The sequence below is a fragment of the Ascaphus truei genome, chromosome 6 (genome assembly GCF_040206685.1).
Source record: "Ascaphus truei isolate aAscTru1 chromosome 6, aAscTru1.hap1, whole genome shotgun sequence".
Classification (NCBI taxonomy): domain Eukaryota; kingdom Metazoa; phylum Chordata; class Amphibia; order Anura; family Ascaphidae; genus Ascaphus; species Ascaphus truei.
The window spans coordinates 73,013,980-73,031,126 of record NC_134488.1 but is presented as its reverse complement, the minus strand read 5'-3'; the positions used below and the strand labels follow the sequence as shown (position 1 = coordinate 73,031,126).

Sequence of the window (17,147 nt, the reverse complement as noted above, 5' to 3'; positions counted from 1 at the left end):
ATACTTGGAATATGTTATTCCTATTCATTACAAGTGAGACGCACTGAGAAGGCATTCTTTACAGTATATTGAACAGGTCGGTCCCTGTAACGCAAGAAGAGATGTAACATTCGGTGCTTGTTGGTGCAGTCACGGACATATGGACCTTGACATAGGACATACAAAACATGTAAATATTTGATGACTGTGTGCTTAAAGGTGCAATCCTTGATACTATTTTTTAATAAGTATAATACATTTTCATATTTCAAGAAGCCTTTTATGACTGACTATAGACCATTGTAGGCCTATTTTACTGTATGAGAATCAATAAATAGCTACTTGTATTCTTTAGTGGACAGATTAGGCTATCATGTCCTCCTGTTGGTTTGCTACCTTGGTTTGTATAATACAATTTCTACCCCTGTTAGCTGTTCATTGTCAGGCCATCATATGACATGATCCAGGTGTAATCAGCTTATGAGAAATAATGGTTTGACATTGAACATTCACTAGGGGAGGGAGAAGTTGAAACATTATAAGCAGTGCGCTCAATATTGTAAGAGCACTTTCTTACCATTGTAATCGTTCCACAAATACACTCTGGTTTACTCTAGTGTTGGATCAGGTCCTACTTTTAAAAAAAACTGGGTAATGGGTACCCGGCCAAAATCAAATGATCTACCCGGCCGGGTACCCGGTTACCACTTACCTGGGGGTGGAGGAAGATGGCGGCAACATCTAGGCATGTCAGCAGAGGTCCTATGGCGGTGGCAGCATCAGCAGTCTTTGTTCAGCCCACGCAGGAGCTGCAGGACTCCATAGCAGTGTGAGCTGGGGAACCATGTGACCCCGGAGCAGGAGCAGAAGCGTTCCTATTGGACAGCCGGCTGTCCAATAGGAACGCTTCTGCTCCGGTCACATGATTCCCCAGCTCACACTGCTGTGGAGTCTTGCAGCTCCTGCGCGGACTGAACACACACGGCTGATGCTGCCACCACCATAGGACCTCTGCTGACCTGCCTTGATGTCGCCGCGGGCTTCCTCGTGGGTCTTCCTCGCCTTCCGTCGCTGACAGCAGGTAAGTAATGATGTATTTTTCAGTTACCCTGACATTACCCGACGCCGGGCCCACTTCTCAGTTGCCGGGTCTGGGTAATTTCCGGGTAGCTGAAAATCCGCCGGGTAATGCCGGGTACCGGGTAATTCTGGGTACTCAGTATATCACTAGTTTATTCCCTTCTTGTATAAGCAGAAAGACACCCTCGTTTTTCAACTCTAACCCAATTGCAGATCCGCGCTGAAAGGTATTAAATACAGTAAATTAAGAATTCTGTCTGTCATAGCCCCTCTAGTTGTGTTTTGTTGGTCTGCTTTATATCTTCAGTTTACAGTATTCTTAGTGAGTCTCTCAGCTGTATTTTGAACTATAGAAGTCATGTGTTGCCATAAAAAGTAGTTGTATTGTATTGTATGTCTTTATTTATATAGCGCCATTAATGTACATATCGCTTCACAGTAGTAATACACGTGGTAATCAAATAAAAAACAGATAATATAAATAACAGATCATGGGAATAAGTGCTTTAGACATAAAAGTAACAATAAGGAAGAGGATTCCCTGACCCGAGGAGCTTACAGTCTAATTGGTAGGTAGGGAGAACGTACAGAGACAATAGGAGGGAATTCTAGTAAGTGCGTCTGCAGGGGGCCAAGCTTTATGTATCATGTGTTCAGAATATCCACAGTGCTATTCATATGCTTCTTTAAGCAAGTGTGTCTTAAGTTGGGTCTTAAAGGTGGATAGAGAGGGTGCTAGTCGGGTACTGAGGGGAAGGGCATTCCAGAGGTGTGGGGCAGTCAGTGGAAAAGGTTTAAGGCGGGAGAGGGCTTTAGATACAAAGGGGGTAGAAAGAAGACATCCTTGAGAAGAACGCAAGAGTTTGGATGGTGCATAACGAGAAACTAGGGCTGAGATGTAAGGAGGGGCAGAAGAGTGTAAAGCTTTAAAAGTGAGAAGAATGGAGTGTGAGATGCGGGATTTGATCGGAAGTCAGGAGAGGGATTTCATGAGGGGAGATGCTGAGACAGATCTAGGAAAGAGTAGAGTGATTCTGACAGCAGCGTTTAGGATAGATTATAGGGGAGACAGGTGAGAGGCAGGAAAGCCGGACAGCAGGAGGTTACAGTAATCAAGATGGGAGAGAATGAGGGCCTGAGTCAGAGTTTTAGCAGTCGAGCAACAGAGGAAAGGGCGTATTTTAGTTATATTGCGAAGGAAAAAGCAACAGGTTTTAGAAATGTTTTGAATGTGAGGGGCGAATGTGAGAGAGGAGTCAAGTGTGACCCCCTAGGCAGCGTGCTTGGGCTACTGGGTGAATGATTGTAGTTCCAACAGTAATGTGGAAGGAGGTAGTAGGGCCAGGTTTGGGAGGAAGTATGAGGAGCTCTGTTTTAGCCATGTTGAGTTTAAGGCGACGGAGGGCCATCCAGGATGATATAGCAGAGAGACATTCAGAAACTTTGGTTTGTACAGCAGGTGTAAGGTCGGGTGTTGAAAAGTATATTTGTGTGTCGTCAGCATAGAGGTGATAATTAAACCCAAAAGATGTTATTAGGTCACCTAGAGAGAGTGTATACAGAGAAAAGAGAAGAGGTCCCAGGACAGAGCCCTGGGTACCCCCACAGAGAGATCAATAGAGGAGGAGGAGGTGTTAGCAGAAGAGACACTGAAAGTACGATGGGAGAAGTAGGATGAGATCCAGGATAGAGCTTTGTTCCGAATACCAAGAGTATGGAGAATGTGAAGGAGAAGAGGGTGGTCCACGGTGTCAAATGCTGCAAAGAGTCGAGTAATATGAGCAGAGTGTAATGACCTCTGTCTTTGGCAGCATGGAGGTCGTCAGTTATTTTAGTGAGGGCTGTTTCCGTTGAGTGAGCAGTGCGGAAGCCAGATTGTAGAGGGTCTAGGAGAGAATAGGTGTTGAGAAAATGGAACAAGCGAGCGAATACAAGACGTTCAAGGAGTTTAGAGGCAAAAGGCAGGAGGGAGACAGGTCGATAGTTAGAAAGACAGGCAGGGTCAAGCTTGCTGTTTTTGAGTAATGGTATGACTGTTGCATGTTTGAAGGAGGATGGAAAGGTTCCAGAGCAGAGGGAGGAGTTAAAAATGTGTGTGAGCGTAGGGATTATAGTAGGAGAAAGAGGTTTTAGGAGATGGGAGGGAATGGGGTCAAGAGGGCAAGTGGTAGAGGGAGAAGAGGCGATCAACAGTGACACATCCTCCTCTGAGACAGTGGAAAAAGAGTCAAATAAGGCAGGAGGAGATTTAGGAAGAGGTGTAGGATGGGAGGAATAAACAGAGGGGATGTTCTGACGTATGGATTCCACCTTTTCCTTAAAATAGTCAGCAAAATCCTGAGCGGAGATGGAGGAAGGAGAGGCAGCTGAGGGTGGTTTGAGTAGAGTATCAAAGACAGAGAACAGTCGGCGTGGGTTAGACTTGTGCATGTTGATTAGTGACGAAAAGTAGGCTTGTTTAGCTTGCGAGAGGGCAGAGTTGAAACAGGATAGCATAAATTTGTAGTGAAGGAAGTCTGCGAGAGTATGAGATTTCCTCCAGAGGCGGTCAGTGGAACGAGTGGAGGAATGCAGCATGCGTGTGTGGGAATTTAATCAGGGTCTAGGATTAGAAGGGCGAGTGCGGCAGAGAGAAAGCGGGGCATGAAGATCAAGAGAGGAGGACAAGGCAGAGTTATAGTTCCTGACCAGGTTGTCAGGGTCTGTAGCAGAGCTGGGAGAGGAAGGAGTGTAAAGTGGACTCAAAGTCAGGTAGAGCGCAGGTTTCTGCAAAACTGGGGGGGTAGACGGAGGTGGAGAAGGGGAGGAGCGAGATAGAGAGAATGAGATGAGGTGATGGTCAGAGAGAGGAAAAGGGGAAATGGAGAAATCAGAGAGAGAAAAGTTTTTAGTGAAAACCAGGTCTAAGTAGTGGCCATCCTTGTGGGTGCTCGCTGCAGTCCACTGTTGAAGGCCAAAAGAAGAGGTTAGAGAAAGAAAGCAGGAAGCCCAAGGGAGAGAGGGGTCATCAATGTGGCAATTGAAGTCCCCACGGAGAACAGGGGAGTCTGAGGAGAGAAAGAAAGAGAGCCAGGATTCAAAGTGAGAGAGAAAGGCAGAAGGGGTATGAGTAGATGTAGGTGGGCGATAGATGACCGCCACGTGGACAGGGAGATGAGAGAAGATCTGGACAGTGTGAACCTCAAAGGAGGGAAAAGCAAGAGAGGGGGGAATAGGAAGGGTTCGGTAACGGCAGAGAGAGGAGAGCAGGAGCACCACGCCTCCACCCCTGCCATCAGGGCACGGAGTGTGGGAGAAGGAAAGGCCACCGTAGGAGAGGGCAACTTCCAGAGCAGAGTCAGACTGAGTGAGCCAGGTCTCAGTTATAGCAAAGAGAAGCAGGGAGTGAGAGAGAAAGAAGTCATGCACAGAGAGGAACTTGTTAGAGAGGGAGCGAGCATTCCAAAGGGCACAGGAGAATGGGAGAGAGGAGGGAGGGTGGCAGGGGATGGGTATGAGGTTGGAGGGGTTAACACCAGAAGGAGTAGAAGTTGCATGTGGGAGGCGAGGACGAGAGTGTAACAGGGGACTTATCCCTGTTCACAAATGTGCCTCTAATCCAGCAGTGTGGTGGTTAACTGCTGGTAGGCAATTAACTAACCCCACCTATCTGATTGCTTAGAAAAGCCTGTCTTCTCAGACAGGAAGTGACTCCTTAGCTCTGACTGAGAGCTGAACTTTGGAGACAGGGCAGTGGTTCTTGAGTCTCCCAGGAGAGACTGACCAAGAGAACACAGATCTCTGGAGCTGACAAATAAGACTTCTAAACCTGGATGCTGACATTTTCTGTGCACACATGGGTGCGGATCCAGGAGAGCAGAGAAGCTTACTCTACAGCAGCTAACAGAGAAGACTTTCATTCTTAAGAGACTTCTTATATCTGCATATTTCATGCTATGTGTTTGGGGCTGGGAGAAAATGCTTAACTAAGGGAGATGTGAATTTATTGCATAGTTTTTCACTAGAACTACTCCCGAGTGAATAGAAGCTTTGTTCCCCCCCCCCCCCCCTGTGTTTGGATGATTTCCTGATGAAAAGGAAAAGGCACAATAAAGCCTTATTATAATTTCACCTTATAAAGTCTCCAATTGTGTACCTCTGTGAACGTCCGTCTACAGAGAGCAAGTAGAAATAAGGCAGGGACCAGGATTGGGAGAGATATCCCCAGAATCAAGGAGGAGAAGCATGGGTAGAAAGAGAATGTGTGCGGATGATTTGTAGGGGTGTGTTTTAGTGCAGGATGTATAGCTGTGTGGTGACAGAGGGCGCAGGTAAGAAAGGAGTTCATGTGAACTGAGAAGTGGGGAAGAAAGGAGAGATGGAGATATATGAATAGAGTTAGAGACATAAGGAGACTGGTGGAAGGAAGTGCATAAATTGAAAATAAGTGAGGTTACAGCAAATATAAAAAATAAAGGTAGCATCACAGCAATAGTTAAGTGTTGAGATGTGCAGTCTGGGATAGATGATATCCTCCTTTCCAACGTAGATCAAAAGCAGGAATCAGAAGCAGTAGGTGTTGTCCACTTTACCACTTCTTTTTAAACTTCATATCTACTTTAAACATTTCTACTTAAAAGCATATCTGCTTAGGAGCATGGCTGCTATGAGTTTACTTATATACTTTTACAAAGTCACCTGGCTGGTACAACAAACTTAAATAGCACATGTGAGGGACGTTAAAGCAAATGGTTTTTCTAAGGTGGGTGTTGTCTTGCACAAGTGTGAAAGCTGAATTAAATTAAGACAGCAGGGGGATGATTTACAGACAGACAATTTGAAATATGTTTTTACCTAAATAGAACTAAATACACAGCAGGGGAGGATATCAGGACAGAGACAATTTGACATATGTTTTTACCTAAATAGAACAATAGAATAGAGTTGTGATGATCATTGCATGACAAGTCTAAGCTAACTGGACTAACACAAACTCTTATCACCGTCAAATGTATTTTTATCTTATGTGACACCACAAGAACAGAATTAGGATGGGCTGAGATGATGGTTAGCTCTTAACTGGATATTGCAAAAACAAATCCCATTAAAAGTAAATTTTACAAAATATATTCTGTAATCTTCCCACCTTAATCACTTATTATATATTATTTCCATTTAATGTAAAAAAAAAAAGATGAAAAGCTGTATAATGCAGCAGGCATAAGCTTACAGGGGTCCATGTCAATATGGATTTGAAGCAAAAGATGACACGGTGTGCTCATTTACATGTTATTTCCCAGAATCCTTAGCTGCAGTGGAAACATTGTATTCTAAGACAGGGGTGCGCAAAGTTTTTAACTTGCACCCCCCCCCTTGCCTCGCGCCCCCTCTCCTCCTCGGCTCCGGCGTCAAATGGCGTCATGGTGTCATGGGGTCATGTGACGTCATGTGACCCCGTGGCGACATTTTAAGCTGGTTACCATGGCGACGTATCACTGAAGATCAGGTAAGAGAAGCTGCAGAGGGCTCCCGTGGTCTCCCTGGCACTTAATTTAAGTGCCTTGGGGGAGAGCGCGGGACCTCTGTAGCCACCGCATCCCCCCATGAAATTCTCCCGCCCCCCACTTTGCACACCGCTGTTCTAAGAGATAATGGGGAAACACAGGGTTGCAGACCAGTCTGAGACATGTGAATATGCTCACAAGGGATATTTTTATTTGCTATTTACACAAACACAGCAACCAGACAAGTGATGCTGAAATGTGGATATTATTATGGAGAGCTACACGCGTAGCCATAGCGCCCAGCAATCAAGGTATTAAATATAACCCACAGAAATTCATATTTTGTCTGCAATTAGTTGCAGCACTCTTTTTCAAAACCATTACATAAGGCAATTATTTAATGTATTTGTTTCCACTATATACAAATTAATATATTGTAAAGTCCATTTACACAAATTCTTTGTTGATTAGTGGGTGAAGAGTTGTGGAGTTGAAGGAGCGGCTCAGTGAGTAAAGACACTGACTGGCACTGAGTGTGAAGCAGGGGAGCCTGGTTCAATTCCCGGTGTCGGCTCCTTGTGACCTTGGGCAAGTCACTTTATCTCCCTGTGTCTCAGGCACCAAAAACATAGATTGTAAGCCTACGGGACAGGGACCTGTGCCTGCAAAATGTATCTGTAAAGCGCTATGTAAAACTAGCAGCGCTATACAAGAACATGCTATTATTTAGAATTAGCTCCCTCGGAGTGTCGCTGCCTGTGGAGCAGGTTAGCCCCTTACGGATCCCAGTGTCAGTTCACCTTGTGCGTCCCTCGGTATAACCTCTTGCATCTACAAAGCTTTAGGAGCCATTATCAGAACTTCAATTATTGTCCTGCACGTTCAGTGATTTTCCAAGCGCCAGGACATATACGTTACTGCTGCAATGGGAATGCATTTAGTTCAGTTTGTAAAAAAAAAAAACTTGGGTGAAATCAACTGGACAAAAATGTTCTGTTACGTCAGCTTTTATGTGAATTCTCCTTACACGTTCACTTACAGGTCAGTTTTTTTCACCCTTCCCCCCTCTCACTCTTCATTTCCCCCCTCTCTCTCTGTCTCCCCTGGATTGCAAAGTATTTCTCTACATTTCCAGACCCCAAAACGCTTTTCTTTATAGAAGGTTCATTGCAGGTTGTGATACCTTTTAGCAGACCAAATATTAGAGTTCTTCATAGATGAAATGATAATCATGACTCATGAGTAGAGCTTTTGAAACCCCATAGCTTTTTGCTTGTTAATTTTCTAATGAAACGCAAACAGTCCCATCACACAGAGCCGCCTTGTCCAGATTAGTAGTGTTGCTTTTGTATGATGCTACCACCAACTGTCTTCTAATTGACATTAATAGCCACCCCATTGATCAAATTTTTTTATTGACTGTGGTTTCAGTGCATAGTAAGTGAACATGTGTCTGCAGCTCCAATAAAGTGTACGTGGGAGTCCCAAATCCACACCCACTGCAATGTATCCCATCCATTGTGAAAGCCCGTTCCGTGTTTTCTTTCTCGCTGCCATTCCAATCCCCAGATACAGAGCAGCTGCTGCTGATTCTGCAGGTGTGCCACATTAAAGCCTTTCTAACACAGTATCTGCTTGAAAATGCACTTAGCTGTACGGCTCTTTGTTTATGGAAAATATTTGGATGTTACTGATGTGTATGTATACAAAGACCTGAGCTTCCTCCATATTAAGAGGCCGTCACAGATGGATTTGATAGCAAGAGGAAAACTTTAACGCAGTATGTCAGCGCATGCGCAGACAGTCACACCCCTGCATTGCCTTCACTACCTGTGCATTGTTTCTGCTGCATTGTGTTAGAGCTGGTGCAGCAGCAGCAGCAGCAAATGATGCAGTAGTCGTGTATACCATTAATCCACTGCTGAGCAAATGCAGAGAGATGCTGGAACAGCACTCACTGCTAAAGAAGCACAACCTTTTTTTCTATAAGAAATATGCCTACAGTCCTCCAGCACTAGCAGTGGAGGAGTTAATATCGATCTAAACAAATGTGTGGAAGTGGAGAGGTTAATCACATTTTACACAGATTTCTGTCTTCATGAGCAAGACAGCAAACATAAAATGTGCTCCATTTGCAACACGGTTACCTATCTGCTGCTTATGCAGAGGAGACTGCATAGTAACAAAGGTCTTCCCCGACTGCCCAAAAACTGTCTTTTGTGTAGTTCATTCTCCAACTAAGAGAATATTGTAGGCAGGCATTGAATTTCAACTCTAGTAATTGATCCTATGAATTCCTTCAGCCGGCGTAACACATGCATACTGAGCGAAGGCTCCTTAGTATGTACAGTAGTCCTAGACAGGTTCTCACTGGCAGGCTTTAAATAGATATGTCTCTGCCTTTTCATTTGGAACCCTTGCTTGTGAACATTACCACTTATTTGATAAGATGTGAGTAGACAATCTGCCACATCCTTGCAAGCACTCGTCAAATAAGGAGATTCCATGCAAGCCCTACAAATAATATACATTGGTCACTTGAAATTACATTTTAAATTAAATTAATGTAGATTATTTCGTTTTTTGTTTTTTTTTAATTATGTAAAAAAATATACAGCAGGAAAATAAATTGAAAAAATATATAGATATTCCGATACCATGACCCGGGCCAGAAATCAGTTTTCAGATTGTCAAAGTGTACGGGTAAGGTTTGATTTATTGATAACACTTAGACATGTGTGAGTTTCTTGGCAGTGATTTTAATGTGTAAGAGAATTAGTGGAAGGAGCAGCCATTAAGGGAAAGTCTGTCACATCTGGGATGGATACATTCTGTTGTGTACTGTCTCTAGTCTCATGAAGAGTTAGGCTGGGGCCATGGTACTGCAGACCATGCAGAGGCGCCCGCACGCTGAGCGAACAGACTGCCTTAAGGCAGTGTTCGCGTCCATGCGGCGTGCGGGCGCGTCCACGCGGAAGCAGGAGGGGGCACACGTTGCGTGAGAAATATCTCAGCGCGACAGTCAGGTCACCTGAGCGGTTCGCCCAATGAGGGCGAACCAGCACCGTGACGTCACTGGCACGCCCCTAGACACACCCACAGATGGCGCGCACACCATGGGCAAAAATCGCACACTCTTCAAGCGGGTGACGTCACGGCCGCGCACGACTCCGCATGGGCGAATGCACCATGTCTCCAGCCTTATTCTTTATAGCGATCGATGTATCAGATGGATATGATATGCTATGTAGGAAAGTCTCACAGTTAAGCTACAGTGCATCACAAGCTAGTGGGATCATGTCCTTTCTCAGCCCCCCAGTCAAAATACTGTGAAGCAGTTGAATTATGAGTCCCAATTATTTGAGTGGTTTTGGACTCTTCACATGATATGACATAGGGTCCTCAGAGACTAACACTGCATGTAAAGCTAATCATCTCCAGTTTTGCCCATTGTATTCAAGCAGTGGTCGAAGCGTCTTAAAGAAAAGTAGTGTTAATGTTCTTATTTGAAAAATGAGAAAAAGCTATTTGTACCATATTTTAGAAAGATTTATACGATATTAATGTTGCAATATAGAAATGGAGAGGATATTCTCCAGATAAACAATTTTGTTGTTGAAATAGAAAGTGCAACTGTAAGTGGGCAAGTAAAAAAGTATTCTGTACCCACTAGTGATATCACACTTCGACCACTGTATTTGAGACATTGTTTCTGTTCAATGTCACCCATAACAGATAACTTTAGTCTTACACAGCGCTGTGCTGTATTGATCTGTCTCAGTCCTTCACTATTTCCCTTTCTCTGTCGTTTACCCCCTCGTTTACCCAGGTATCACGTTCATTATGTTATCCCATACGATGGAGACCAGTCGGTGGTGGACTCCTCAGAGAATTACTTTGTCACCGACAATGTAACCAAGCAGGAGATTGACCTGATGCTGGGACTCTTGTTGGGATTTTGTATAAGCTGGTTCCTGGTCTGGATGGATGGGGTTCTTCATTATGCTGTCAGGGCATGGCGGACCAGCAGACGGTATGGTAAGTGCATTGCCCATTGAGAGTCTTTCAGTCTCTAGTCCTACAGTACATGTGACTTTCAGTTACTTGTGTGAAGTAGGCACATTAAAACAGAGATGAGGAAATAAGTAGATTGTCTCATCTACTAGGAAAGAGGTGTCTGAGAATGGGTTAGGACAGGGGTACGTAAACTGGGGGGTGCAAGATTTTCTATGGGGGGCGTGGCAGTTACCAAGGCCCCACGCCCTTCCCCAAGGCATTTAAATTAAATGCAAGGGGAGGTGTGAGGCCTCTGTAACATCCCTTACCTGCTGCCAGCCGGGTCTTTGGCGACGCGTTGCCATGGCGCCACGGAGTCATGTGACGTGATGCATCGCCATGGTAACGCGCATCAAATGATGCTGCGGGGTCACGTGACAGGGATGCGCAAACTGGGGGGCATGCCGCCCAGGGGGGGGCGAAAGATTTTCTAGGGGGGGGCGTGGAGGTTACAGAGGCCCCGCGCCCTTCCCCAAGGCATTTAAATTAAATGCCGAGGGAGGCGTGAGGACTGTGTAACATCCCTTGCCTGCTGCCAGCCGGGTCTTCGGTGACACGTCGCCATGGCAACGCGGTGTCAAATGACACAGAGGGTCACGTGACGTCACATGCCCCCGGCGTCATTTGATGCTGAGTCGTAGGAGAGGGGGGGGGGTGCATCCCTGGGTTAGGTGATACAAATTAATAAACACACAATCCCAGCAATCTCTAACCCCAGAACCCACCACATATATACGATCAAGTCATATCCAATGGATGCAACTCTTTGTATAACTGAGTATATATATATAACAAATAACATTATATATATAATGTCAAAAGGAGTGCTATGAATGTGGCCAAATGTATACAACAAAAGACAAAAAATACCCAATGCTACACCCAGTGTGAAACAATACATAGTTATATACTTCAATGTTAGTATTCTCAAGAATAAGGGTCATTTAGTTAAACTCTTTGGCCAAAGCGTTATAAGCCTGCAAGTCACGTCAAGGCATTAACAGGTCCTAACACTACCTGTTACAATTCTCAGTTACCTCTGCTGGAGGGAGAATTGCCTCAGTGGGTCTGTCCTGCACAGGAACATGAAAAAAGCTGCTACTTAAAAAGTGGGCAGCAGGCTTATAGTGCTTTGGCCAAAGGGTTTAGGAGATACAAAGCCATTTATCTATGTTTGACTTAGCTCAATAACAGTTCATTTTCTAAGACTGGATGACTTTTCAACACAGATAATAATAATAATAATAATAATAATAATAATAGTACAGTGTAGGTGCTCCTTGTGACATCAAAGGTCATTGTAATAATTAGTATGAACTATAGGGACCCTCAAAATGTCAGCAAGATGTGCTGTAGTTATCTGTCCTGTCAACCAAAAGAAGGAACCAGTTTTGAATAATAGAAATAATATTGGTTTGTTCAAACATGAAACCAAATATCTTGTTGCATCTATCATACTGTACCTTCAAGAATTCCTCTGCATCACTACTTTCAGAACACTTACCTAATACCTGCCGGGCTCACATGACAAAATATGCCCCCTCCCCCCCCCCCCTTCCTTTTCTTATGTAAAAAAGATTATGCAAAAAGGAATTGTATTAAATGTTATATTTTGTCAAAGCAGACAAACATATTTTCATATATCTCAACTGGGATTGAAATAATCGAATCACGTGTAACCCGGCAAAGTAAAAACACATGCCATATGTTTTTAATTCTACTTGCAGTGGTGGAATCAGATGAACAGATTTCCACATGGACACCAATCCAAAACTCATCCTATTCTGTAAAATGAGGTTTGGTTTTCAATCACACACTGCAAAATAGACATAGAAATCAGTTAGATTATGCATTACCGTAAATAGATGAGGGCTTATTTGCAACGATCCCATATTATATTTTTCATGCCATTTTATCAAAATAGGGAAAGCGTATTGGGTAAAAACGCTTCAATAGGGGAAAAAACAAACCATGTAGCCAACACAGTATGCATACAAAAATAGAAAACACAGCTGATGAAGGGCCTGCTGTGGACCTGAAGCGTTGTTCCTTAAAAATATATTGAAATGGATGTCAAATGAATTGTAAGTAGAAGCTCTACTTCATTTTTCTGGGAAAGTGCCTGATTTTTTTATTTCACGTGTCATTTTATCAGATCTTAAACAAACTCATGTTCTGCTAAATCCTTGGTCTTTTTGCATAGCTTTAAATATATATTTCATAATATTCTTGTCTCCTCGCACATTTCAGTCTCCTCTTTCACTAGCTCATCATCCCAGCTGCATTTTTTGCAGTCACATGATATAATCAAATATTCAAATGTAGTAGCCTCTTCTACACCTTGTTTGGTTCACTGGACCAATGAGATCATTGATCTGAGTCCTGGTTGTTAAGGACCACTGGCCTTTTCTGTCTCCGAGATAACATGCATATTGTTACTGAGCTGCAATAGTGTCAACTGGTTAACACCCAGATGCCTGTAAATGAGGCAGCATATCTCATGTCTTTCTCAGCACTGCAAAGGTTAATGTTAAAGAGAAATAAAGGAAACGTTGAGTTAACAGATCAGCAGAGGCTTTGAGTGATGGCTGTAATGAGAACCTTGACATGCAAACTGAGAATAGTTACAATTATCGGACAGTTGTTACCTCTTTGTGAAAAAAAAATGCCATTAAAATTCTATTAGTTTCTCATTAGTCTTCCCTGCTGGCTGCTCTAGAGAATTCCAAAGCAGGCGGCTGGCTGTGTGCTGAGGAAACAGAACCATATCTCTCATCTACTGAGAATAGCTTCTTATTGGGCACATTTAAAACAATGTTGTAGATTTCACATACTGTGAATATAGTGGGGAGAAGCAGGTGAGGAGGAGGACTTATCTATAGACAGCTACATAAACAGGGAAACTAGCAATGCATGCAAACACTAATAATCTGATTTCAGAATCTTCTTGGACGATTTTTTTGGCTATTTACAAATACAGTATAACTTGCGGGAGAAAATCTAAAAATTGTATAAAAGATTGTCGCCCTTTCACCCAACACAGTTCACTTATGGCAGGGGTGCATACGCTCAATTTTCAAGGGCTACCAACAGAGCAGGGATTCAAGATTTATTTAATTAACACCTACTTATGCAAATAACCTAACATTAATTACCACTAAGACAACTTGATTATATATGTGTTACCCTGAGAACCTGGCTTATAGGTTGCCCTCAAGATCTGAACTTGAACACCACTGACCTACTGTATTCCTATCATTTGTAGCACCAGATTGTGAACTTTGCACCCCTCATTAACAATGGCTTATTATAAGTACAGAGACAAAGAAGGTGTGGTTTGTGCAAATAGTAAGGTGCAGATATTATGAGTAAATAATAGCAGTGGGGGTTCCAATTATAGTCCCCAAAGGCCAACAACAGATCTTGCTTTTAACATTTCTCCAAATAACAGGTAATTAACCAATTAACCAAGTTGGAATTATCACTAAGACAACTTGATTAGGTATGTATTTCCCTTTTATAGTAAATTGGTGTGAAGTATTCCCCCCCCCCCCACCCCCCATTAAGATAGCAGTTTGTCCTGCTCTTTACCAGTAAGTAGAATCTGGTTTTAAATGTTTTAATTCACCATCAACATAAAAAAACGCATTATAAAAACACTAACTGTCCTGTGTAAACAGTGGCTAAGAAAAGTGCCAGTGTCTGATTTAAAAAATAAATACATCTATACACTAGTTAATAAACATTATGCAAAAGCCCCTCCGATTGTATTTTAAGGAGACATACAGAATATTTACAGTTACAAAAAACAAAAAACGGGATATTTCTAAAACAAACTACTTTTTTTCTTGTGCACATTATCTTGTAGTACTGTACTGTGTGTTTGTAAATAGCCCACGGAACTGACACGCTTAGGGGATCACATACAATATTAACTTTATACAATAATAACAAAATCAGCCTCCCTATCGGGGAACCGAACCCAGTCTCCTGTACGACATACAGGGATACGTTCTAACGGGGACCAGTTTACACACCACACAGTACTGTGCTAATGCTATAACTAATAAAAGCCTGGCTATTTTTTTCTTTTGTCCTGATTATGAATAAAGCAACTTGGAATCTGATTTGCTCTGTAGACCACCAAATATTCAATATTCAATATTCAATAGTCCAAACTCCTATCTGGACATAAAACAAACTTTTCTTGTATTCACTATGAATTGCTCTTAATTGTTGCCTAGCGTGAGGATCACCAAATTTACATTAAACGCACCCCATTTGGTTCATCCATATGCAATTAAAAAGCTGCTGGGGCCGAGTACAAAATCTGGTCTAAAAAAGAACATTGAAACCTTAAGTAACCTGTGCTTAGAAATGCCAACTAAATTTCACACAATCTGCTGGAGTTTGTGAATTTACTCCATTGTGTAATAATTGCACATAGCCCATTTATTCCATTCTGTAAAACAAAATAAAATATTGTGTCTCCTCATATTTCCTGGAGTGGGGACTTAAATTTCTTCCAACACTGAATAAGCTTTTATTTTATCTGTGTGGCACCAGCCACGTATGCAACATTTCTCAGTACAAACATAAAGACAGTTTAAAATACAGTGAAAAGATTCAGTACAAGGATAAGAGCGCAAGATGGAAAAGTAAATATAGGGTGAAGGGAAGCCTTGCCTGATAGAAGGTACAATTTAAGTAGCAATATTCTGTAGATGTCATTATCATTGAATGGTTTAATAGTTAGAATTAATCAAAAAGCACCAAGGTTGTCACAGGACAGATTTCACAATGATAGTATTTGGCCTATTGCAATTTCAGCTTCTTGAAATCTGGCAACAAGAAACAATTGATGGCTTTGAGAAATATATATATATATATATATATATATATATATATATATATATATATATATATATGTGTGTGTGTGTGTATATATATATATATATATATATATATATATATATATATATATGTGTGTGTGTATATATATATTATTGAAGCTCGGCTAACACGGTACTGATACCTCTACATATATATATATAATCATACAGCATACAATACCCGGTATAAAGACAAAAGCACTCAGCAGTTCAGAAATAAAGAAATGTATTAAAGTACACATATACTTGCACAAATCATCAACGTTTCGATCCCGGAGAGAGATCTTTATCAAGGGGGGGAAACGTTGATTGACCGGGATCGATTTGTGCAAGTATATGTGTACTTTAATACATTTCTTTATTTCTGAACTGCTGAGTGCTTTTGTCTTTATACCTCTTTATTGTGTGTATTGTATGCCGTGTATTTTTATGACAATAGCACCAACCATTACTATTCTATTACTGGAGTGCAGGATATTTGTCTATCCTTATATATATATGTATATATATATATATATATATATATATGTATATATATATATATATATATATGTATATGTGTATATATATATGTAGCCCCGAGGTGAATTTTCACTTTCTGGCCCCCCTCCGTGAAGTCCGTGTGGTAGCGGGTGCCGCCGGAGGCTGCGACGGACCCGCCGGCACTTCGCGAGGGTGGGGGCCAGTGCAGGGAGCAGAGCGGGACTGTGAGGCGCAGGCCGGTTGCCGGGGACGCGATCGGGCCGTCGCTAGGGCCGCGATCGCGTTGCCACCGGCTCGGCGGCTTAAGCAGAGGGCGCCGCCATTGCGCGTTAGTTCGCGCATGCGCAGTAGGTACAAAGCGCGCGATAGGATCCCCAGTGCAGGGAGAGATCGCGCGAGAGTAGGGAAGGGAGTAGAGAGATTGAGGCGGCCATTAGGGGTTCGCGCATGCGCAGGGGAAGCGCGCACGCGGCCCCAATGCTTAGACAGCCCCCTGGGAACTACAATTCCCAGGAGGCTTAGGGAGACAGGCATCAGGTGCCTGAGTGTGGCCAATAGGGCTGGAGGGAGCTCAGCCCGGGAATATAGATACATTTCCCGGGCTTTGCATGCGTCAGTCAGGCAGAGGAGAAGGAAGGAGTAGGAAGGGTGCAGGGAGCGCGTGGCTCCTGCATCAGGTAAGGGTTCTCCCTAGATCCCCAGGCAGGCCCCAATTCCCGGTAAGGGCAGGGGGTAACTGAAGAGGGACGGCCATAGCTAGGGAGGTGACCCTTAGGTGTGGAAGGTGCAGTTTGGCAGTGCCACAGCGGAGAGGGCTGTGGGCACTGGCAAAGAGGCACAGTGTGCAAGCAGTGGATTTGCTGCGGGATCCAGGTGGCTGTGTGTGATTGCAGCTGTCTGTGTGTGTGTCGCTGCATGTGCTGGGCGCAGTGCGTGCAGTGCGTGTGAAGCGTGTGTGGATCCCTGCAGGCTGACAGTGTGAGCGGTGTGTCAGCTGCAGGTGCTTTAGGAGTAGCTAGTTAATAGCTAGTTGTTAGATACAGACAGGACTGGGTAGCTAGGGGAAGGGGGGCAGGTTATTGTCCACAGGCCCTAGGAGTTTTCCCCAAGCCACCCCAGGTTGCGGTTCCTCAGGGACAGGCCCTAGGTTAGGGTTGCTGTCACTCTAGAAGTA

The 17,147-nt window shown here is 43.4% G+C and overlaps 1 protein-coding gene across 2 annotated transcripts in view; it reads left to right on the top strand.

Annotated features, from left to right (window-relative positions):
• The window catches only part of TMEM240 (transmembrane protein 240), a 101,374-nt gene that overhangs the window by 55,977 nt on the left and 28,250 nt on the right, over positions 1–17,147 (top strand). For both annotated transcript variants that reach the window (XM_075604808.1, XM_075604809.1), the window contains exon 3: positions 10,372–10,580. In XM_075604808.1, the coding sequence (XP_075460923.1) occupies positions 10,372–10,580 (209 nt within the window). The remainder of the gene's footprint in view (positions 1–10,371; positions 10,581–17,147) is intronic.